Source organism: Marmota marmota, unplaced genomic scaffold, assembly GCF_001458135.2.
Source record: "Marmota marmota marmota unplaced genomic scaffold, marMar, whole genome shotgun sequence".
In the NCBI taxonomy this organism is placed as follows: domain Eukaryota; kingdom Metazoa; phylum Chordata; class Mammalia; order Rodentia; family Sciuridae; genus Marmota; species Marmota marmota.
The window spans coordinates 34,102,304-34,118,512 of NW_026000082.1; the positions used below are offsets into that span (position 1 = coordinate 34,102,304).

Below are 16,209 nucleotides of genomic sequence, written 5' to 3' on the forward strand. Positions count from 1 at the left end.
TGGGTGACTAGGTTTAAATCATGCCCATCCCAGGACAAATGCCAAAGTCTTCCCTTACAAGATTCCTTGTTCTGTTCCCCAATAAAGAGCAACAGTCACCTCTTAACCCACTTTTCTTTGTGAGGCCTCAGTCTGGGGACTGGAATCCCCAATTAGAAGTTCCAGTTTTCTGAGACTATCTTCATTTGTGGTAATAAAAGGGGACAAGTCATCACCTCCCAAGCCAACATCATACCTCTGACATAAATGTATTCTGATCGCAGTGGGAATCAGTGATGGTGAGGACAGACTCTAGACTGCACCAGAATGACAAAAGTTACATTTAATTTACAATGTAATAAAGGTTACAGGTAAAAAGCTACACATAAAGCGTGAAAAGGCCTATTACACAAATGTACAAATCTCTGTACAAAGCTCATATCAATGTTTCCTACCTTTGTCTCCTGTTTGTTAGCCAGGTCTAGTCTTGCTCTGAGCAACCAGAGCTCTCAAACGGGGGGGGGGGGGGGGGGGGGTAGCCTCCAAACCAACAGCTAAAAACGTCCTCTTAATAGACTTCAGTTACTTGCAAAGTAAATCTTTTCATTTTTAATCTTAGTTGCCCTAACTAATCATATCCTTTAAAAATTGCCTCATAACACACTCAAAAAGAAAAGTAATGCCTTGGAGAGTAGAGGACAGTACTCTGAAAATAAATGAGAAACATAGGCAACTGGAGTGCTCAGGTTTGACAAGAAAAGTTCACACAATACTATAAGTTAAAACTATAAACCTGTGCCTCTGGCACTGGTCACAGACAAAGGGGAGTCTCATTCCAACAGAAAGGATCGAAGAGAAAAGCCTAACCATTGGACCTCAAAACCAAAGACCCAAGAAAACACTTCTGAGTTTAAACTTTAGCTTAACCGAAGAATACTAAACCTTTTTGATCATCCTGGGATCCATGGCAACCCTTTTGCTACCTGGGACTTGCAAAGACAGTAAATATAAATGAGGCTGTGGGGACCCGGAGACTGGTGAGGCTACTGCTACCTCCACAGCTCTGGATTCAACCTAGGTTATGTGACATCACATAAAAATGATCCTAGAAAGGAGAAGGAAGAAAGAGGCAATAAAAGGCCTGGGAAAGAGCCAGGGCAGTCTACTTAAAGGACCTATGAAACCTTTCTCTACATAGAAAGTGTTCTGAATACAGGTCTTTATGGTATATTTGAGCCCCACCCCCAGTCTTAATATTACATGGTTAGGACCCCAGGAGACATTCTGAAAGACGATACTGCACACATGGAACGTTTTTCTCCCTAGTTCATTAGTGCCCCATCACCCTTCCACCCCATTCCCACCCAATCCCACCCTTCTCCATGACCAAAAATATCAAATCAGTAAGGAAGGTGTGGGCTTCTTGCCCGGCCAAGCCTCTTTTGCATATTTCTTCTTCTTGGGTTCATTAACAGCTTCAGGGTTATAGACTGCAGGATTTGGTGTGGGGTTCATGTTCACTGCTGATGGTACGACGGGAGTCAAGTCCACATCAGGGGCGAGGTTCGGGTATGGCATGGGCAAGCCACCGATGAGTGCTGTCCCATGAATGCCATGCGGCTGGGAGCCTGCTTCACTGTGTGTGGGGGGCAGGCCCCCGTAGAGTCCTCCACTGAAGGCAAAGTTCTGCATGCGCCTGCTCCCTGATTCCTCCAGGCCCAGGGAGCCAGGGCCCTCCACCCGCTTCTTCTGTGGTTTGCCATGAAGAGAGGGAAAGAACAGAGAGGAGACAAGAGGTGAAACAGATTGTAACTTTTTCTTCCATTCCAGCCTTTGGGAAAAGTTCCTAACTTCCAGCTTATTTTATTTCCCAGACAACCTATTCCATGGTCCTGAAATCTTACAGTTTGAAGAGACCTCACAGCTGTCATCTAATACAGTGGCTCCCAATGTTGCCCTACAGTAAAGTTTTCACTATTCTATGTAATCAGAAAAATGAGAATAGTGTTATGAGTTTTACAGAAGTAAAACTTATTCAATTTAAATGACTACTCTCTATTTAGAGTCAACCCTTCCTCTCTTATTAATGTAAAAACACCCCATTAGGACATGGAGGTGATAATTCAACTATTTTCTTTGGAAGGGGGTAAATACAAAGGTAGCATTTCCATATTGGGTGCCTAATTCTTTATTCAGTTTATTTTTTAATAAGAGACAGGGTCTTACTATGTTCACAGGCAGGATTGCAGTGACTATTTATAGGCATGATTCTATTACTAATCAGCACAGGAGTTCTGACCTCTGACCAAGCCAATCTATTCCCTCTCAGGCAACCAAGCAACATCCCTATCTATCTATCTATCTATCTATCTATCTATCTATCTATCTATGGTATTTATTTATTTATTTAGAGTCAGGGTCTCAATAAGTTTGCTGAGGCTGGCTTTAAATTGGCAATTCTCCTGCCTCAGCCTCCCGAGCCACTAAGATCATGGGTGTGCACCAGACTGATTGCCATTTTTTAAACATTAATCTGAAGGCAAAACAAATCTGCAGTGGAGAAAGTAGTCTACTGGTGGCCTGGGGTTGAGTAGGAGGGGAATGGTTGTAAAGGGACAAGAAGGTGCTGGGCACAGTGGTGTACACCTATAATCCCAGCTACCTCAGGAGGCTGAGGCATGAGGATTGGGAAGTTCAAGGCCAGCCTAGGAAACTTACTGAGATCCTGTGTCAAAAATAAGATAAAAGCTGGGTGTAGTGGCTCATTTTACAATCCCAGCAACTTGGGAGGCTGAGGCAGGAGGACATGAGGGCAGCCTCAGCAACCTAGTGAGAAACTGTATCAAAATAAAAAATAAAAAGTGCTGGGAATGTGGCTCAGTGGTTAAGCGCCCTTGGGTTCAATCCCCAGTATTAACCTCTGCCCCCAAACAAACAAAAAAGTAAGATTGCAAAGGGCTGAGGATGTAGCTCAGGGGTTAAGCACCCCTGGGTTCAATGCCCATACTGTAGAGGTACAAGAAGAAGTACATGAAGGATTTTTTTTGGTACTGGGAACCCAGAGGTTCCCTACCACAGAACCACATCCCCATGGTTTTTGTTGTTGTTGTTGTTATTGTTGTTTGTTTGTTTTGGTGCTGGGGATTGAACTCAGGGCCTTGTGCATGTGAGCTTAGTTTTTTTTTTTTTTTTTTTTTTTTATTNTCACATTCACAACCAGTCTTTGTTCAATGAATGGCTTCTACTTCGAAGAAAAAAAAGGAAAAGATCTAGGGTCATTAGGAAAGAGACAAAGTCCTTCCAAAGGTGCTCTAACTTTTCTCTTATTGCTATAGGAGTGCTATTCCAATCACCTTTTAAGCAAGGAGGGCTAAATGAAGCACAAGAGCAAAGGAAGCCAGATGCACTGGTACACAACTGGAATCCCAGCTACCCTGGAGGCAGGAAGGGATATTGTAAGTGCAAGGCCAGCCTTGGCAACTCAGAGAGCTCCTACCTCAAGGATTAAAAAATAAATAAAAAAGCAATTAGTGGAGTTCTGCCCTCCAGACATCCCCAAAAGTGCTCAGGGTTTTACCCTCTGCTCCTTTTTTTCCAGCCATTCTAGTTCTAGAAAGGATACACTGTTCCAGTATATCTGTGCTTCTGAAGACCTACACACAAAACTCCTTGCTAACTTTACCTCTGGCATAGGTGAAAGACAGATGATGATGATGATGATGATGGTGATACCAGTTAGCATTTACTGAGAATTTTATACCAAGTATCCTTAAGTATTTTTTAATGTATAATATTTTTTAGTTGTAGTTGGACACAATACCTTTATTTTATTTGTTTATTTTTAGGTGGTGGTGAGGATTGAACCCAGGGCCTCACACATGCTAGGTGAGCGCTCCACCACTAAGCCCCAGCCCAAGCCCCAGCCCGAGCCCAGTTCTTTTTTTATTTATTCTGAGACAAGGTCTAAGTTGCTAAGGTTGGCCTTAAACTTGTAATCCTCCTGATTCAGCCTCCTGAGTGGCTGGAATTATAGGTATGTGCTATCATAACTTTCACTTCTTAGTTCTCCAAAATATCTAATCTTTAAACCTATTTCCAGACTGAACTAACCTTCCTATCTGTGCCATTCCTGTGTACAAAATAATGGCATGGCAAAAAACACAGGTGCCTTGCAATACTGCAATAATGTTTTTCCCTCACATAAAAGCTTACTTTGAGTCAGAAGGGAATGGCCACAGGAAGATGGGTCTCTCTGCACCCTTCTAAAAGTTAAATTTATAGATTCACATTAGCACATAATTTATATGTTTCACATCAAACTGACTGGTCACCTGTATCCCTTCTGTGGTGTTCCAGGATTCCCTACACATAAACAGGGGTAAAAGTACTTCCACAGGGTTGGAGATATAGCTCAGTTGGTAGAATGCTTGCCTTACATGCACGAGGCCCTGGGTTCAATCCCCAGCACCCCCACCCCCACACAAAGTACTTCCACAGAATGAAAAATATGAGAGGAACACAGAATGTGTTTTAAAGTTACTCACTAGGGTTAGGGATAGAGGCTCTCAATGGTAGAGCACTTGCATGTATAAGGCCCTGGGTTCAATCCCCAGTATAGAGGGGGGGAAAAACAAACAAAAAATAATGCATATAGTATTGGGGTTCAAACCCAGGGCCTCATACCTGCAAAACACACATGCTAGCTACATTTCCACCCTCTAGAATGGGTTTTTGACTCCAGATCACATGTGATTTCAAACACTGTTAAAATGTGCTTCCTACCTTTACTGGGACTACTGCAGTTTGCACCATGTTCCGGAAGCGACCAACTGAGGGATCCACATCCTCTGCAAAAAGAGATGAGGGCAGGGTTGGGTTGGTACTCTGCTGGAAGGAATAAAGGTACAGGGCTGACTGCACACTAAACCACAATTCAAACAAACGGTCAAATTCAGCCAACACTGGAAGTGTTCACTGTGCACTGGACACTGTGATAAATCCTCCCACAACCCATGAGGTAGGCACTACTGCAATCAGCATTAGGTAGATGAGAAAACAGACTGAGGCTGAGAGGAGTAAAGGGACTGGCCCAGTTTCCCCACTGGAGGAGAGAAGCTGGAACTTCAGTCCAAGCAACCAGAAACACATCTATGCTCTACACCACAATGCTGCATTGCCTTCCCCAAGATCTTTCCCATTCCATGCATTTCCCTCTTTTAAGGGGAGAAAACGAATAGATATTATCAATCTCACATTAGTGCTAAAACAATGACAAGAGGTCACATACAACAGATCTTGCCAATACCTGCTCATTAGTGAAGAACAGATTTAGGACCCAGACTCAGAGCTTCAAAAATTTACCCTGGATTTTTGACTTGAATAACTTGAGCTTTATAAAATCAGTACACATATATGCATATCAATATACATGTATGTATCTGAAGCCTCCTGTCCAGATAAGATGGGAGAATGGCTCCCTTTGAATTGCTTATACATATATCACTGTGCCCTACAAACCTTCTGGATTTATTCACTCTGCAGGGAGAAGGCACTAGACTCAGGTTGTTGCTCTTCAATCACTTACTCTCTCAAGTCTCATGTACTGATCACTAGGTATGGAAATAAAGAGCAAGACTGAGGAGTACACAATAACAGAACCAGAGAGGTTACAACACAACAGAGATGCTTCAAAAGAAGTGCAAAACAGGGCTGGGATTGTGGCTCAGTGGTAGAGCGCTCGCCTAGCACGTGCTGGGTTTGATCCTCAGCACCACATAAAAAAAGACTGAGCATGTAGAAAAGAGCAGGCACGGACCCATCACTACTACTGAAAACTATTAAACCCCTTTTAGCTTATTATTGTGGCAGAGAAGGAATTCTTTCCCTAACAGATGTTGCACATCTTATTTTTCTTTTCTTTTCAGTACTGGGGACTAAAATCAGGGTGCTTTATAACTGAGCCACATTCCCAGCCCCATTTTGTATTTCTAATTTAGAGACAGGGTCTCACTGAGTTGCTTGATGCCTCACTGTTGCTGAGGCTGGTTTAAATTCACAATCCTCCTGTCTCAGCCTACCAAGCTGCTTGGATTATAGGTGTACACTACCGGGACCAGCCCTTTTTGTATTTTATTTTGAGACAGGGTTTCACTAAGTTGGTTAGGGCCTTGATAAATTGCTGAGGCTTGATTTGAGCTCATGATTTTCCTGCCTCAGCCTCACTGGCATGCGCTACCATGCCCAGCTGTACATTTTTTTAAAATTTATTTTTAGGGCTGGGGATGTGGCTCAAGTGGTAGCGCGCTCACCCGGGTTCGATCCTCAGTACCACATACAAACAAAGATGTTGTGTCCACTGAAAACTAAAAAATAAATATTAAAATTCTCTCTCTTAAAAAAAAAAAAAAAAAAAGTCCTCTTCAGGTATGAGATGGGAAGCCGCCCAACATCACTTAGAAAGGTTATGTTTGATTCATTCTACTATCTTTCCTATTCCTATATATGTCTATTTTAAATGCACCGAAGTTGTCTGCTATTGAAAACACATTCCTATGAATCCCGATGGAAAAAAACAGAATTCCGAATTTAATTTGAATAATTTGTTTCTGATTTATTTAAGTGTAGTTTTTCACATATTAGAATGCCTCTAAGAATAGAACCTGGTATCACATTCACAACCAGTCTTTGTTCAATGAATGGCTTCTACTTCGAAGAAAAAAAAGGAAAAGATCTAGGGTCATTAGGAAAGAGACAAAGTCCTTCCAAAGGTGCTCTAACTTTTCTCTTATTGCTATAGGAGTGCTATTCCAATCACCTTTTAAGCAAGGAGGGCTAAATGAAGCACAAGAGCAAAGGAAGCCAGATGCACTGGTACACAACTGGAATCCCAGCTACCCTGGAGGCAGGAAGGGATATTGTAAGTGCAAGGCCAGCCTTGGCAACTCAGAGAGCTCCTACCTCAAGGATTAAAAAATAAATAAAAAAGCAATTAGTGGAGTTCTGCCCTCCAGACATCCCCAAAAGTGCTCAGGGTTTTACCCTCTGCTCCTTTTTTTCCAGCCATTCTAGTTCTAGAAAGGATACACTGTTCCAGTATATCTGTGCTTCTGAAGACCTACACACAAAACTCCTTGCTAACTTTACCTCTGGCATAGGTGAAAGACAGATGATGATGATGATGATGATGGTGATACCAGTTAGCATTTACTGAGAATTTTATACCAAGTATCCTTAAGTATTTTTTAATGTATATATTTTTAGTTGTACGTGGACACAATACCTTGATTTTATTTTTATGTGTTACTGAGGATCGAACTCAATGCTTCCTGCATGCTAGGCAAGTGCTCTACCACTGAGCCACAACCCCAGCCCCAAATATTTTTCAATATACTAATTTAATCTTCCTGATAATCCTGTGAGGTCATTAGCCTGTTAAATCACTTGGCCAGGTTACACGTTACTAAGTGGAAAGGTGGATTTCAGACTCAGGTCCCCTGATTTCAAAACTCTGCTCTTAACCACATTATATTAATAAAGCTCCAGGGTGCTAATTTTCAAGGAGAAAACAGCAGCGCATGCCATGACTACCAAGAGACTTTGGAGATGATCTAAATATTTTTCAAACTGCTGGCTCTTTATTAGTATAAACACAAAGTGGTTTTTTTTTTTTTTTGGTTTTGGTGTTGGGGAAAGAACCCAAGGTGCTCTACCACTGAGCTATATCCCCATCCCTTTTTTGAGACAGGATCTTGCTAAGTTTCGAAAGCTGGCCTTGAACTCAGGATCCTCCTGCCTCAGCATCCCCAAATTCTGGGACTAAAGGGATAAGCCACAGTGCCTAGCCAGAGGTTAGCTTAAAAACAAAATTCTAGGGGGTTAGAGGCATAGCTCAGTGGTAGAGTACTTGCCTAGCATATACAAGGTCTTGGGTTCAATCCTTAGCATAGAAAAAAAGAATCTAGGTCTAGCCCATGGAAACTCTTATTCAATAGGTCTGGGGCCCAGAAATTGGCTTTTCAGATTGGTCTAGTCCCTGTCTGAAACTTCTCTTGCACACTTACTCCTTTGAGAAGGAATCTACTCCACTTCATATACCATCAGAAAGTGAATTTGTAGTCACTAGAAAGAGCGCCCTCATCTTTTTTTCCTAATGAACCCATATTTTTTAAAAATTAGAGCATTATAATTATATACAGTAGTTGGGTTCCTTCTGACAAAATTTATACAAACAAGGAATTTGATTTCAATCCCCACTCCCCCTCCCTTTTTATTCCCTCCTCTACTTAACAGATATTCCTTTCACTTCTTTATTTAAAAAAACTTTTTTAAGTTGTAGACAGATATAATAGCTTTATTTTATTTATTTATTTTTATGTGGTGCTGAGGATCAAAGCTAGTGCCTCAAATGACTAGGTAAACACTCTATCATGAGTTACAACTCCAGCCCTTTATTTATTTTTGATTGATTGGTACTTTCTACATATAATAAAGGAGAAATTCCCTTTGGTACATTTATATATGCCCTGATCTCTTTCATGTGAATCTTTAATTCTTCTAAATATAAGTCGGGAATTTGCTGGTTTCCCCTTTTTCTTATGCTGCACCAAATACTTGGTACCCACTAGTTCTGAATTTGTCCCATTCCTTTCTGACCATTCCATGCTCCCCACTTCTCCCCTTAAATTCTTGGCACCCAGGGTACTCACTCCAAAAGCCTTCCTCCCTCAGGACTACACATTTTGGGGGTAGTTCTATTCAGAACACAGACTAGTAGGGTTACTGTCCCCACCAGTCTATTGTTAATGCAATCTTGAATTGCACTTGATTTGTTTCTATATCCCCTGATGACTCAGACTGCATTTAAATTAACTAAAATCCCTAGATCTCCCTGCCCCAACTCCTTGGGCCATCAGTGGAACAGGTATCTATCTGAATAACTTAAAACTTAATTGCAGAACCTGAAAGTTATTCTCATAGCATTTCAATCTAGGAAGTAAAAGCAACTTGTTAGGCTGTATTTTTCATTTTCATATCCATTAATTTTATTCCAAATAAGGTTTAAAAAAGAAAACAAAAACCCAGGCCTATCACCATTATATTAACTATATATACTCCTACCCCCATGTCAGCCATCTGCCAGAGCACCTGAATGATATAATAAATTGGCAATTTTATTGTGGCCATCCCTACAAACTGAAGCTTGAACCCTATTCAATTACTTGTAAGTGACTTCCTTAGAGACAAACAAGACTTCAATGTGATTAATGATGGCAGAAGGTATTCCAACCTTGGAGCTACCAATCCTACTCAGAACGTCATAAAGACAATAACATTTTATTGTAAGGTAAAGATAAATACCCATATTTCAGTTAAACTTCCACTATGATAGGGAAATGCTGGGTCAGCAAAGAATAATTATAGCCTTATTATTTAATATCAAAGACCCTTTTTTTAAAAAATGGTCAATGGAAGACTGAGAGAGAGAGAGAGAGAGAGAGAATTTTAATATTTATTTATTTAAGTTTTCGGCGGACATAACATCTTTGTTTGTATGTGGTGCTAAGGATCAAACCCAGGCCACATGCATGCCAGGCGAGTGCACTACCGCTTGAGCCATATCCCCAGCCCCCAAGACCCTTTTAATCTTTTCTTTTTCTTTTTAATTTTTTTTTTTAGTTATACATGGGCACAGTATCTTTATTTTGTTTTTTTTTATTTTTATGTGGTGCTGAGGACCAAACCCGGGTCTCACACATGCTAGGCCAGCGCTCTACCACTGAGCCACAACTTCAGCCCCCTTTTAATTCTTTCTTTGTCACTGTACCTGGATAATTCTTGGATGTTTAGGGTACTCCACCTATGTTGCCTCTAATCCTAATCTTTGTTGAGAAACATTCCAATTGACCTGTCGGTTGTACACACTACTCTCTGAGATCACAACATTTCAACAGAAGAAACCAGGAAAAGATCTCACCTGGGTTGATGATCTCATCATCTTCGCTGAAAGTCACCCGTGAGTTCTTCCTCTTCCTCTTTGGTCTCTGAATGTCCAGATTTCCTTCCTCAATGGTGAGGGTAGAAATCCGTTTGTTGTGGGCAGTGTTGAACTCTGTCAGATTCTAGGCCAGGATTCACACAGAAAAGACAAGAGTCAGTACAGGGACTTTGATGGAAAAACAGTAATAAAGGGCAGAAAGGCAGTAGGGGCTTAATCAGACCTCCAAGACTCTCTTCTGCATTTAGGGAAGATTCATACTATCCTTAGACTGCTAATACTAACAAGTCTCATTTGAAAGAAAGTGGAACATCCACATTGACTAGTGTGGGAATACTATTCAAAAAAGGACGTAAAGAACACTGAAAATAGGTCATAATCTGTACGAATACGAATACCCTTCAGTTGAGGGTTTTCTTTTCCTTTTTCTTTAAAAGGAAGGCTATCATATTTTCATGCTGAGAATTAAAATGTGTCTGGGAGGACTCCAAGAACTGTTTTAAAGTAACTAAACAGATGAAAAAGGACAACTGACTGTTCTTTTCAATAGCTCTCGCCTTCAAAATTCTTAAGGACGTTATCAGTGCACTTAATTTTTGGCATTAATATTTTGTCACCCTCCTTCTTACGTTTGGCCCCACTTATATTCATAAGCATCCATCCACTAATCTTGATGATTAACCTGGCCTTAGCACTGTTGCCTGTCTCCTTCTCAGTCCACTGGACTTATTCCAATCTGCAATGCAGTTTGATATATTAGAATGAAGACCTAGAGAAGACCTAAAATACTGAACTAAAATATAGGCAAACAGGCTGGGGATGTAGGTAAGTAGTAGACGATCTTTCTAGATTATGTGAGGCTCTGGGTTCAATCCCCTGGTATTGTAAGACACAAAACAAGAACAAGAACAAGAACAAAAAAACCAGAGGAAAGCAGCCTGTAGGGAAAAAGAGCAAGCATAACCACTGTAACAGCCTTACAATGACTTCTAAATTATAAGATTTCTATTGTATTTTTCTTCCTAAAGACTAGGAAACTGCCTTGGTGTATAGGAAGAGTAAATACATGTGGGTAGTTAAGGACATGCTTTCATTTGGTCGAACTGAACAGACAAGTTACATCAGTGCAGTGACACACGTGAAGGCTACTAGTGTCAGCCTCTAGAAAAGAAAAACTTGGGCTGGGAATATAGCTCAGTGGTATAGTGCATGCTTAGCATGTACAAGGCTCTGGGTTCAATCCCAGTGCCAAAACAATGACAAAAAACTTCCAGCCTTCAGGGCATCCAGGCCCATAAGAACAAAAGCAGTCTAATTCTAGTCAGAAGACTCCTGGGCTGTTCAGATACTACCAAAAAAAGCTACGTAAATGAATGAAAGTGTCAGTTGCTAAATTAATGCTGTCAACCTTTTTGCAGTGATGGAAAGAATTACCTTTAGGTATCTGAAGAAGACTGGTTCCAGGACTCCCTTCCCCATGGATATCAAAATCTACAGACACCCTGGTCCCTCAAAAAAAAAATTCATATAACCTATGCACATCTTCCTATGTATTTCAAATCATTCTGGATCACGAATAATATCTAATACAACGTAAATGCTCTCTAAAGTTATTATACTGTATTTTTTAGGAAATAATGAAAAGAAAAGTCTGTACATGTTCTATATAGAAGCAATTTCCCTCAGTGAACAACTTATCTGCTGTTGGTTGAATCAAAAAATGCAGAACCTGCTGATGTGAAGGGTTGACTCTATTTGCACTATCCAATTATGGTATCCACTAGTTATATGTGACTGATTATTTGAACAACATAGCTCTAAGCAGTCCCAGAGACAGAAAAATATAATTTGCAGTCTTGGCTTCTAATAGCCAGTGAAGGAGCACAAGACCCCTAAGAGGAGGTCTAGTGGCAGGAGACTCACACAACATTGCCAAAACTCATTATTTGGCTCAAGAAAACCTCCTGCTGCTAAGCCACTGGCATTAAAAGCTACACAGAACAGCTATATACTCCAAAAACCAGTGTCCCAAAAGACAAAACAATGACATAAATATGGAATTACATCAAGCTCAGTTTCTTCCTCTGGAAGCCCCAACAGGCCCTTGAGTTCATCATCCTCTCCACTCATCTTTTCATCTCCTTTCACAGCTGATGGCAACGTCTGAGGCTTCTCGCGCAGAGTGTATGCCCTTGTGGAAGCGCCAAATGAGACTGTGGAATCGATGGGAATTTGTTGTGGCTTGTGAGGTTCCAACCGAATGTGACCTAAGAAAGTGCCATGTGCTGGGAATAACCAAATCAGAAATGTAAGAGGAGAAACCAAAAAAAGCCTGAGTTTAGAAGGGAGAGCATCATCTTTGACTCGTATCAAATCAGCTTCTCCCAGAACATCAGTTTTGCTTTTTTCGTTTATTAAAAAAAAAAAAAAAAATGCCCACATTCAAGATTATGGTCAGAGAACAAGTCTTTTAAAGTGAAAATGGTACTGGATCTATTGCATCCTCTGATATGTCTTATATCGAGAAGGAAAACTTCTTCACTAAGCCTTCAATCTCTTCAATAGATTTATTTTTCTGAGATGGGGTGTCACTAAGTTGTTGAGGCTGGCCTCAAACTTATTATTTTCCTGCTTTACCACCCAAGTGACTGGGACTACAGGCATGCACCAGTATGTCCAGTTTCTTCAGTGGATTTCTTACACATCTTCAGGCCTGTTGTTCATCCACATAATAAATACTACTGCCTTTCTTCTGCTGTCAGACAGGCTTGGCTCCTTTGGGTCCAGTAGGAATGGCTCCAACCCAACAGAAGCCACCAAGGCATGAGATAGGCATTGCTGTGGTCTATATCCTCTCCAGCTTCAAGCATAAGGAACACAAAAATTGCTGGCCTTGCAATTCCCCATAAGACCAGAAAGGGGCCTGGCCAAAATAGGTGCACTGTCAATGCCAAGGCAAGCCAAAATCCTACTAGAGATTCTAAATAATTTTCCATGTCACCATTCTGCATGTGATTAATGCAGAGAAATGTTCTTGTGAGACAAGGTGACCAAGTACCTTGCATAAGATATGTGTCTATGTGGTTTAGGAGTTGGGGAAGAGGAGTCAAACACAATGATGAGCCTTACAGGAAGCACCAGGACCATTTACACTTCACATCATATTCATATACAGGCAAAATGAACAAACTTCAGGGTCCCACACAGTGAAGCCTTATTTGTACTTCTGTGGCTTATCTTAGTAAAGGTTTAAAGTCTTACTAGTTGAAATTAAAACTGATGTAATCACAGTCAAAGCAAAAAGTAGCTGGTTGTGGTGATACATGCCCAGGTACTCAAGAGGTAGAAACAGAAGGATCAAAGTTTTGAGTTCAGCCTGAGCAACTTAGCAGACCCTGTCTCAATATTGTAAGAATGAATGAATAAATGAATGCATGAATAAATAAATAAATCTGGAGATGTATATCAGTGGTAGAGTACCCCTGGGTTCAATCCCCAGAACTGGGAGAAAAAAACAAACTAACAAACCCAAAATGTACTTGGGATAAAGAACCTAATAACTAAATTTGCTCAAGTTTTTATGTTTGTTGGTGGTACTGGAGATTGAACCCAGGGGTGCTCTACTACTGAGCAACATCTGCAGCCCTTTTAAAAGTTTCTGAGACAGGGTCTCACTAAGTTCTTGAGGCTGGCCTCAAACTTGTGATCCTCCTGAGCCACTGCATTTTTTTTTAAAGCCTTCTTTCTTTTAAAAATACCTTTGTTTTATTTATTTATTTTTATGTGGTGCCAAGGATCGAACCCAGGGCCTCGCACATGCTAGGCGAGCGCTCTACCACTGAGCCATTACCCCAGCCCCTGAGTCACTGTATTTTTTAAATGTCTTATATATTGTTGCTTTCCTACATTAATGCAGTTAATCATGGTTTCTGCTTAAATTGAACTTCAATTTATCAGGGACTTATAATACTCAAATATCAATACTCCCTAATTCCTTGGTGCCATTTTTGTTTGCTATGTATACATTGTGACTTCCTTAGGACAATTCTATAAAAGTCCTCTTCTCTCCCTAGTCATTACTTCAGGAAAACAGAACCACTGAAATAGAGAAGGATTTAAAAACCAAATAAACTTTTTCCTCGATGAACAATAAAACATGTTTTCCTAACTAAAAACCCCAAAAAGCATTTTTACACTGCCCACAGGGAATATGTAAAGTGGGAGAGATACTCACTACTGTTGAGATCTATCAGGAAAACTCTCTTCAGATGCTTGTGGTAGACCAATGCAGCATGGACCCGAGAGCAAGATTGATGGTCAATGGTAAAGTCACACAAATCAGGGTTTCTCCCAAATAAGTAATACTTCTTCTCATCAATAATGAGTTTCTAAATAAATATTAAATTAAATATTACTTAAATCTTGTTACAACAAGGTTTACCAAAAACTCCAAATCAAGTAAATAAGGATTTTGAGTTGATACAATTTCTTGCTAAGGAGAAAAAAATAAATTCCCATTGCTTGTTTATTTTTTTGGTACTGGGGATTTAACTCAGGGGCAATTACCACTGAGCCACATTTCTAGCCCTTTTTATTTTTTACTTTGAGACAGGGTCTCACTAAGTTGCTTAGGGCCTTGCTAAATTGTTGCAGGCCTTGAACCTGCAATCCTGACTCAGTATCCCAAGCTAACAGACTTATGCCACAGTGCCCTGCTTTTTTTTTTTTAAACTCCAGAGCACAATAAAATCAGTTCATTCCCCACCCCCACCCAATGAGATCCCCCCCAGTCTTTCCCACAGTGTTCTCCTAAGCAATCATCAAGGTCTAATCAGTCACATAAGGTACTGAATGGGGATGATCCTTCACATTCATTACATTAGTTCCTAAATGATCAATATCCAGTATCTTCGCCTCTGGGCAAGAGAAAAAGTATTTTGATACATTATTTCACCTACTGGCTCCTGGAAGACTTACTACTATTACAAAAATGTGTCATCAATATCTTGAATGACTTTTTCCTAGGGCACTGGATTTATCCAAATTCAGCAGAAACTCTTTTGTGGCGAAATTGTTGGGAGAACTGAGGTCAGGGGGTTACTGAACGGGAAAATATGTCTCTGTCCATTCCATAAGCATGTCATTAACCATTTTTTCCAAGCCAGAGGGTGTAGATGACCAAGAATGCTTCACCCATAGACTGCTGCACCTTGGTATGCCCATTATTCCTTAACATAAAGAATAATTTACTAAGACATTATGGAATGGAGGAATGTTAATTAACCTACCCAAATGCAGTGTTTAATTGTCTAGTGTTGGGATGAAAATAGCTTTTCCTAATTCTCCTAGAGGCAATAAGTCTGTCTCCAAGAGATAAAAAATTCTTCTGCCTATTGGAAATTTTCTTGGTTATTAAATTTAGTTCAAATAGGAAATAAGAAGTGCAAAATATGTCCATGAAGTAATAAGACTGCTCTTCAACTGGATGCAGTGGCACATGTCTATAATCCCAGAGGCTTGGGAGGCTGAGGCAGGAGGATCACATCACGAGTTCAGAGGCGCTGAGCAACTCTAGTGAGATTCTGTCTCTAATAAAATACAAAATTGGGCTGGGGAATGTGGCTCAGTGATGAGTGTCCCTGAGTTCAATCCCTGGTACATCCCCCCCCAAAAAACAGATTGCTCTTCAGAAAGTATACATTCAAATGAAGATCATCACTTGATTGGAAAAGGAATGGGGTATATTTTAATCATGCAGCCATATCCCCCAAGAATTTCTGGAACTTTCTTTTTTTTTTTTTTTTAAATATTTATTTCTTAGTTTTCGGCAGATACAATATCTTTGTTTGTATGTGGTACCGAGGATCGAACCCAGGCCGCACGCATGCCAGGTGAGCGCGCTACCGCTTGAGCCACATCCCCAGCCCTCTGGAACTTTCTTTAGATACTGGAATTACATTAGACATCACTGTATGAATGCCCAAATCCAACTTACCGTCTCATTTTACTCTGGCTACAAAAAAGTATTATATAGAGTCAATTCTAATGAGTATTTACTATGTCTAAATGTGAACTTCCTTAAGTAGCAAAGACTTTCCAAGTTTGGGGGAAGACAGTATGAGAATTAATATTTACTGAAGGACTATTACTGCTAGGCATTTTAAACACTATCTCATCTAATCCTCAACTCTGTGAAGCAACTATCACTTTCTTTCTTTTTTTTTTTTTTTTTTTTT

General features: G+C 40.3%; 1 protein-coding gene and 1 non-coding gene across 5 annotated transcripts in view; one reads left to right on the plus strand and one right to left on the minus strand.

The window, feature by feature from the left end:
• Positions 1 to 307: 307 nt before the first annotated feature.
• Positions 308 to 16,209, minus strand: part of Ppp1r8 (protein phosphatase 1 regulatory subunit 8) — a 32,365-nt gene continuing 16,463 nt past the window's right edge. For 3 of the 4 annotated variants that reach the window (XM_015485421.2, XM_048816015.1, XM_048816016.1), the window contains 5 exons: positions 14,208 to 14,361; positions 12,038 to 12,258; positions 9,953 to 10,097; positions 4,762 to 4,826; positions 308 to 1,728 (listed from right to left, as the gene is read on the minus strand). In XM_015485421.2, coding sequence (XP_015340907.1) covers positions 1,375 to 1,728; positions 4,762 to 4,826; positions 9,953 to 10,097; positions 12,038 to 12,258; positions 14,208 to 14,361 — 939 coding nt within the window. In that variant the 3' untranslated portion in view covers positions 308 to 1,374. The remainder of the gene's footprint in view (positions 1,729 to 4,761; positions 4,827 to 9,952; positions 10,098 to 12,037; positions 12,259 to 14,207; positions 14,362 to 16,209) is intronic. The other variant, XM_048816017.1, reaches the window with a different exon arrangement.
• Trnav-uac lies at positions 4,380 to 4,452 on the plus strand. Its single transcript has one exon. It is a non-coding gene; the product is annotated as a tRNA-Val (tRNA).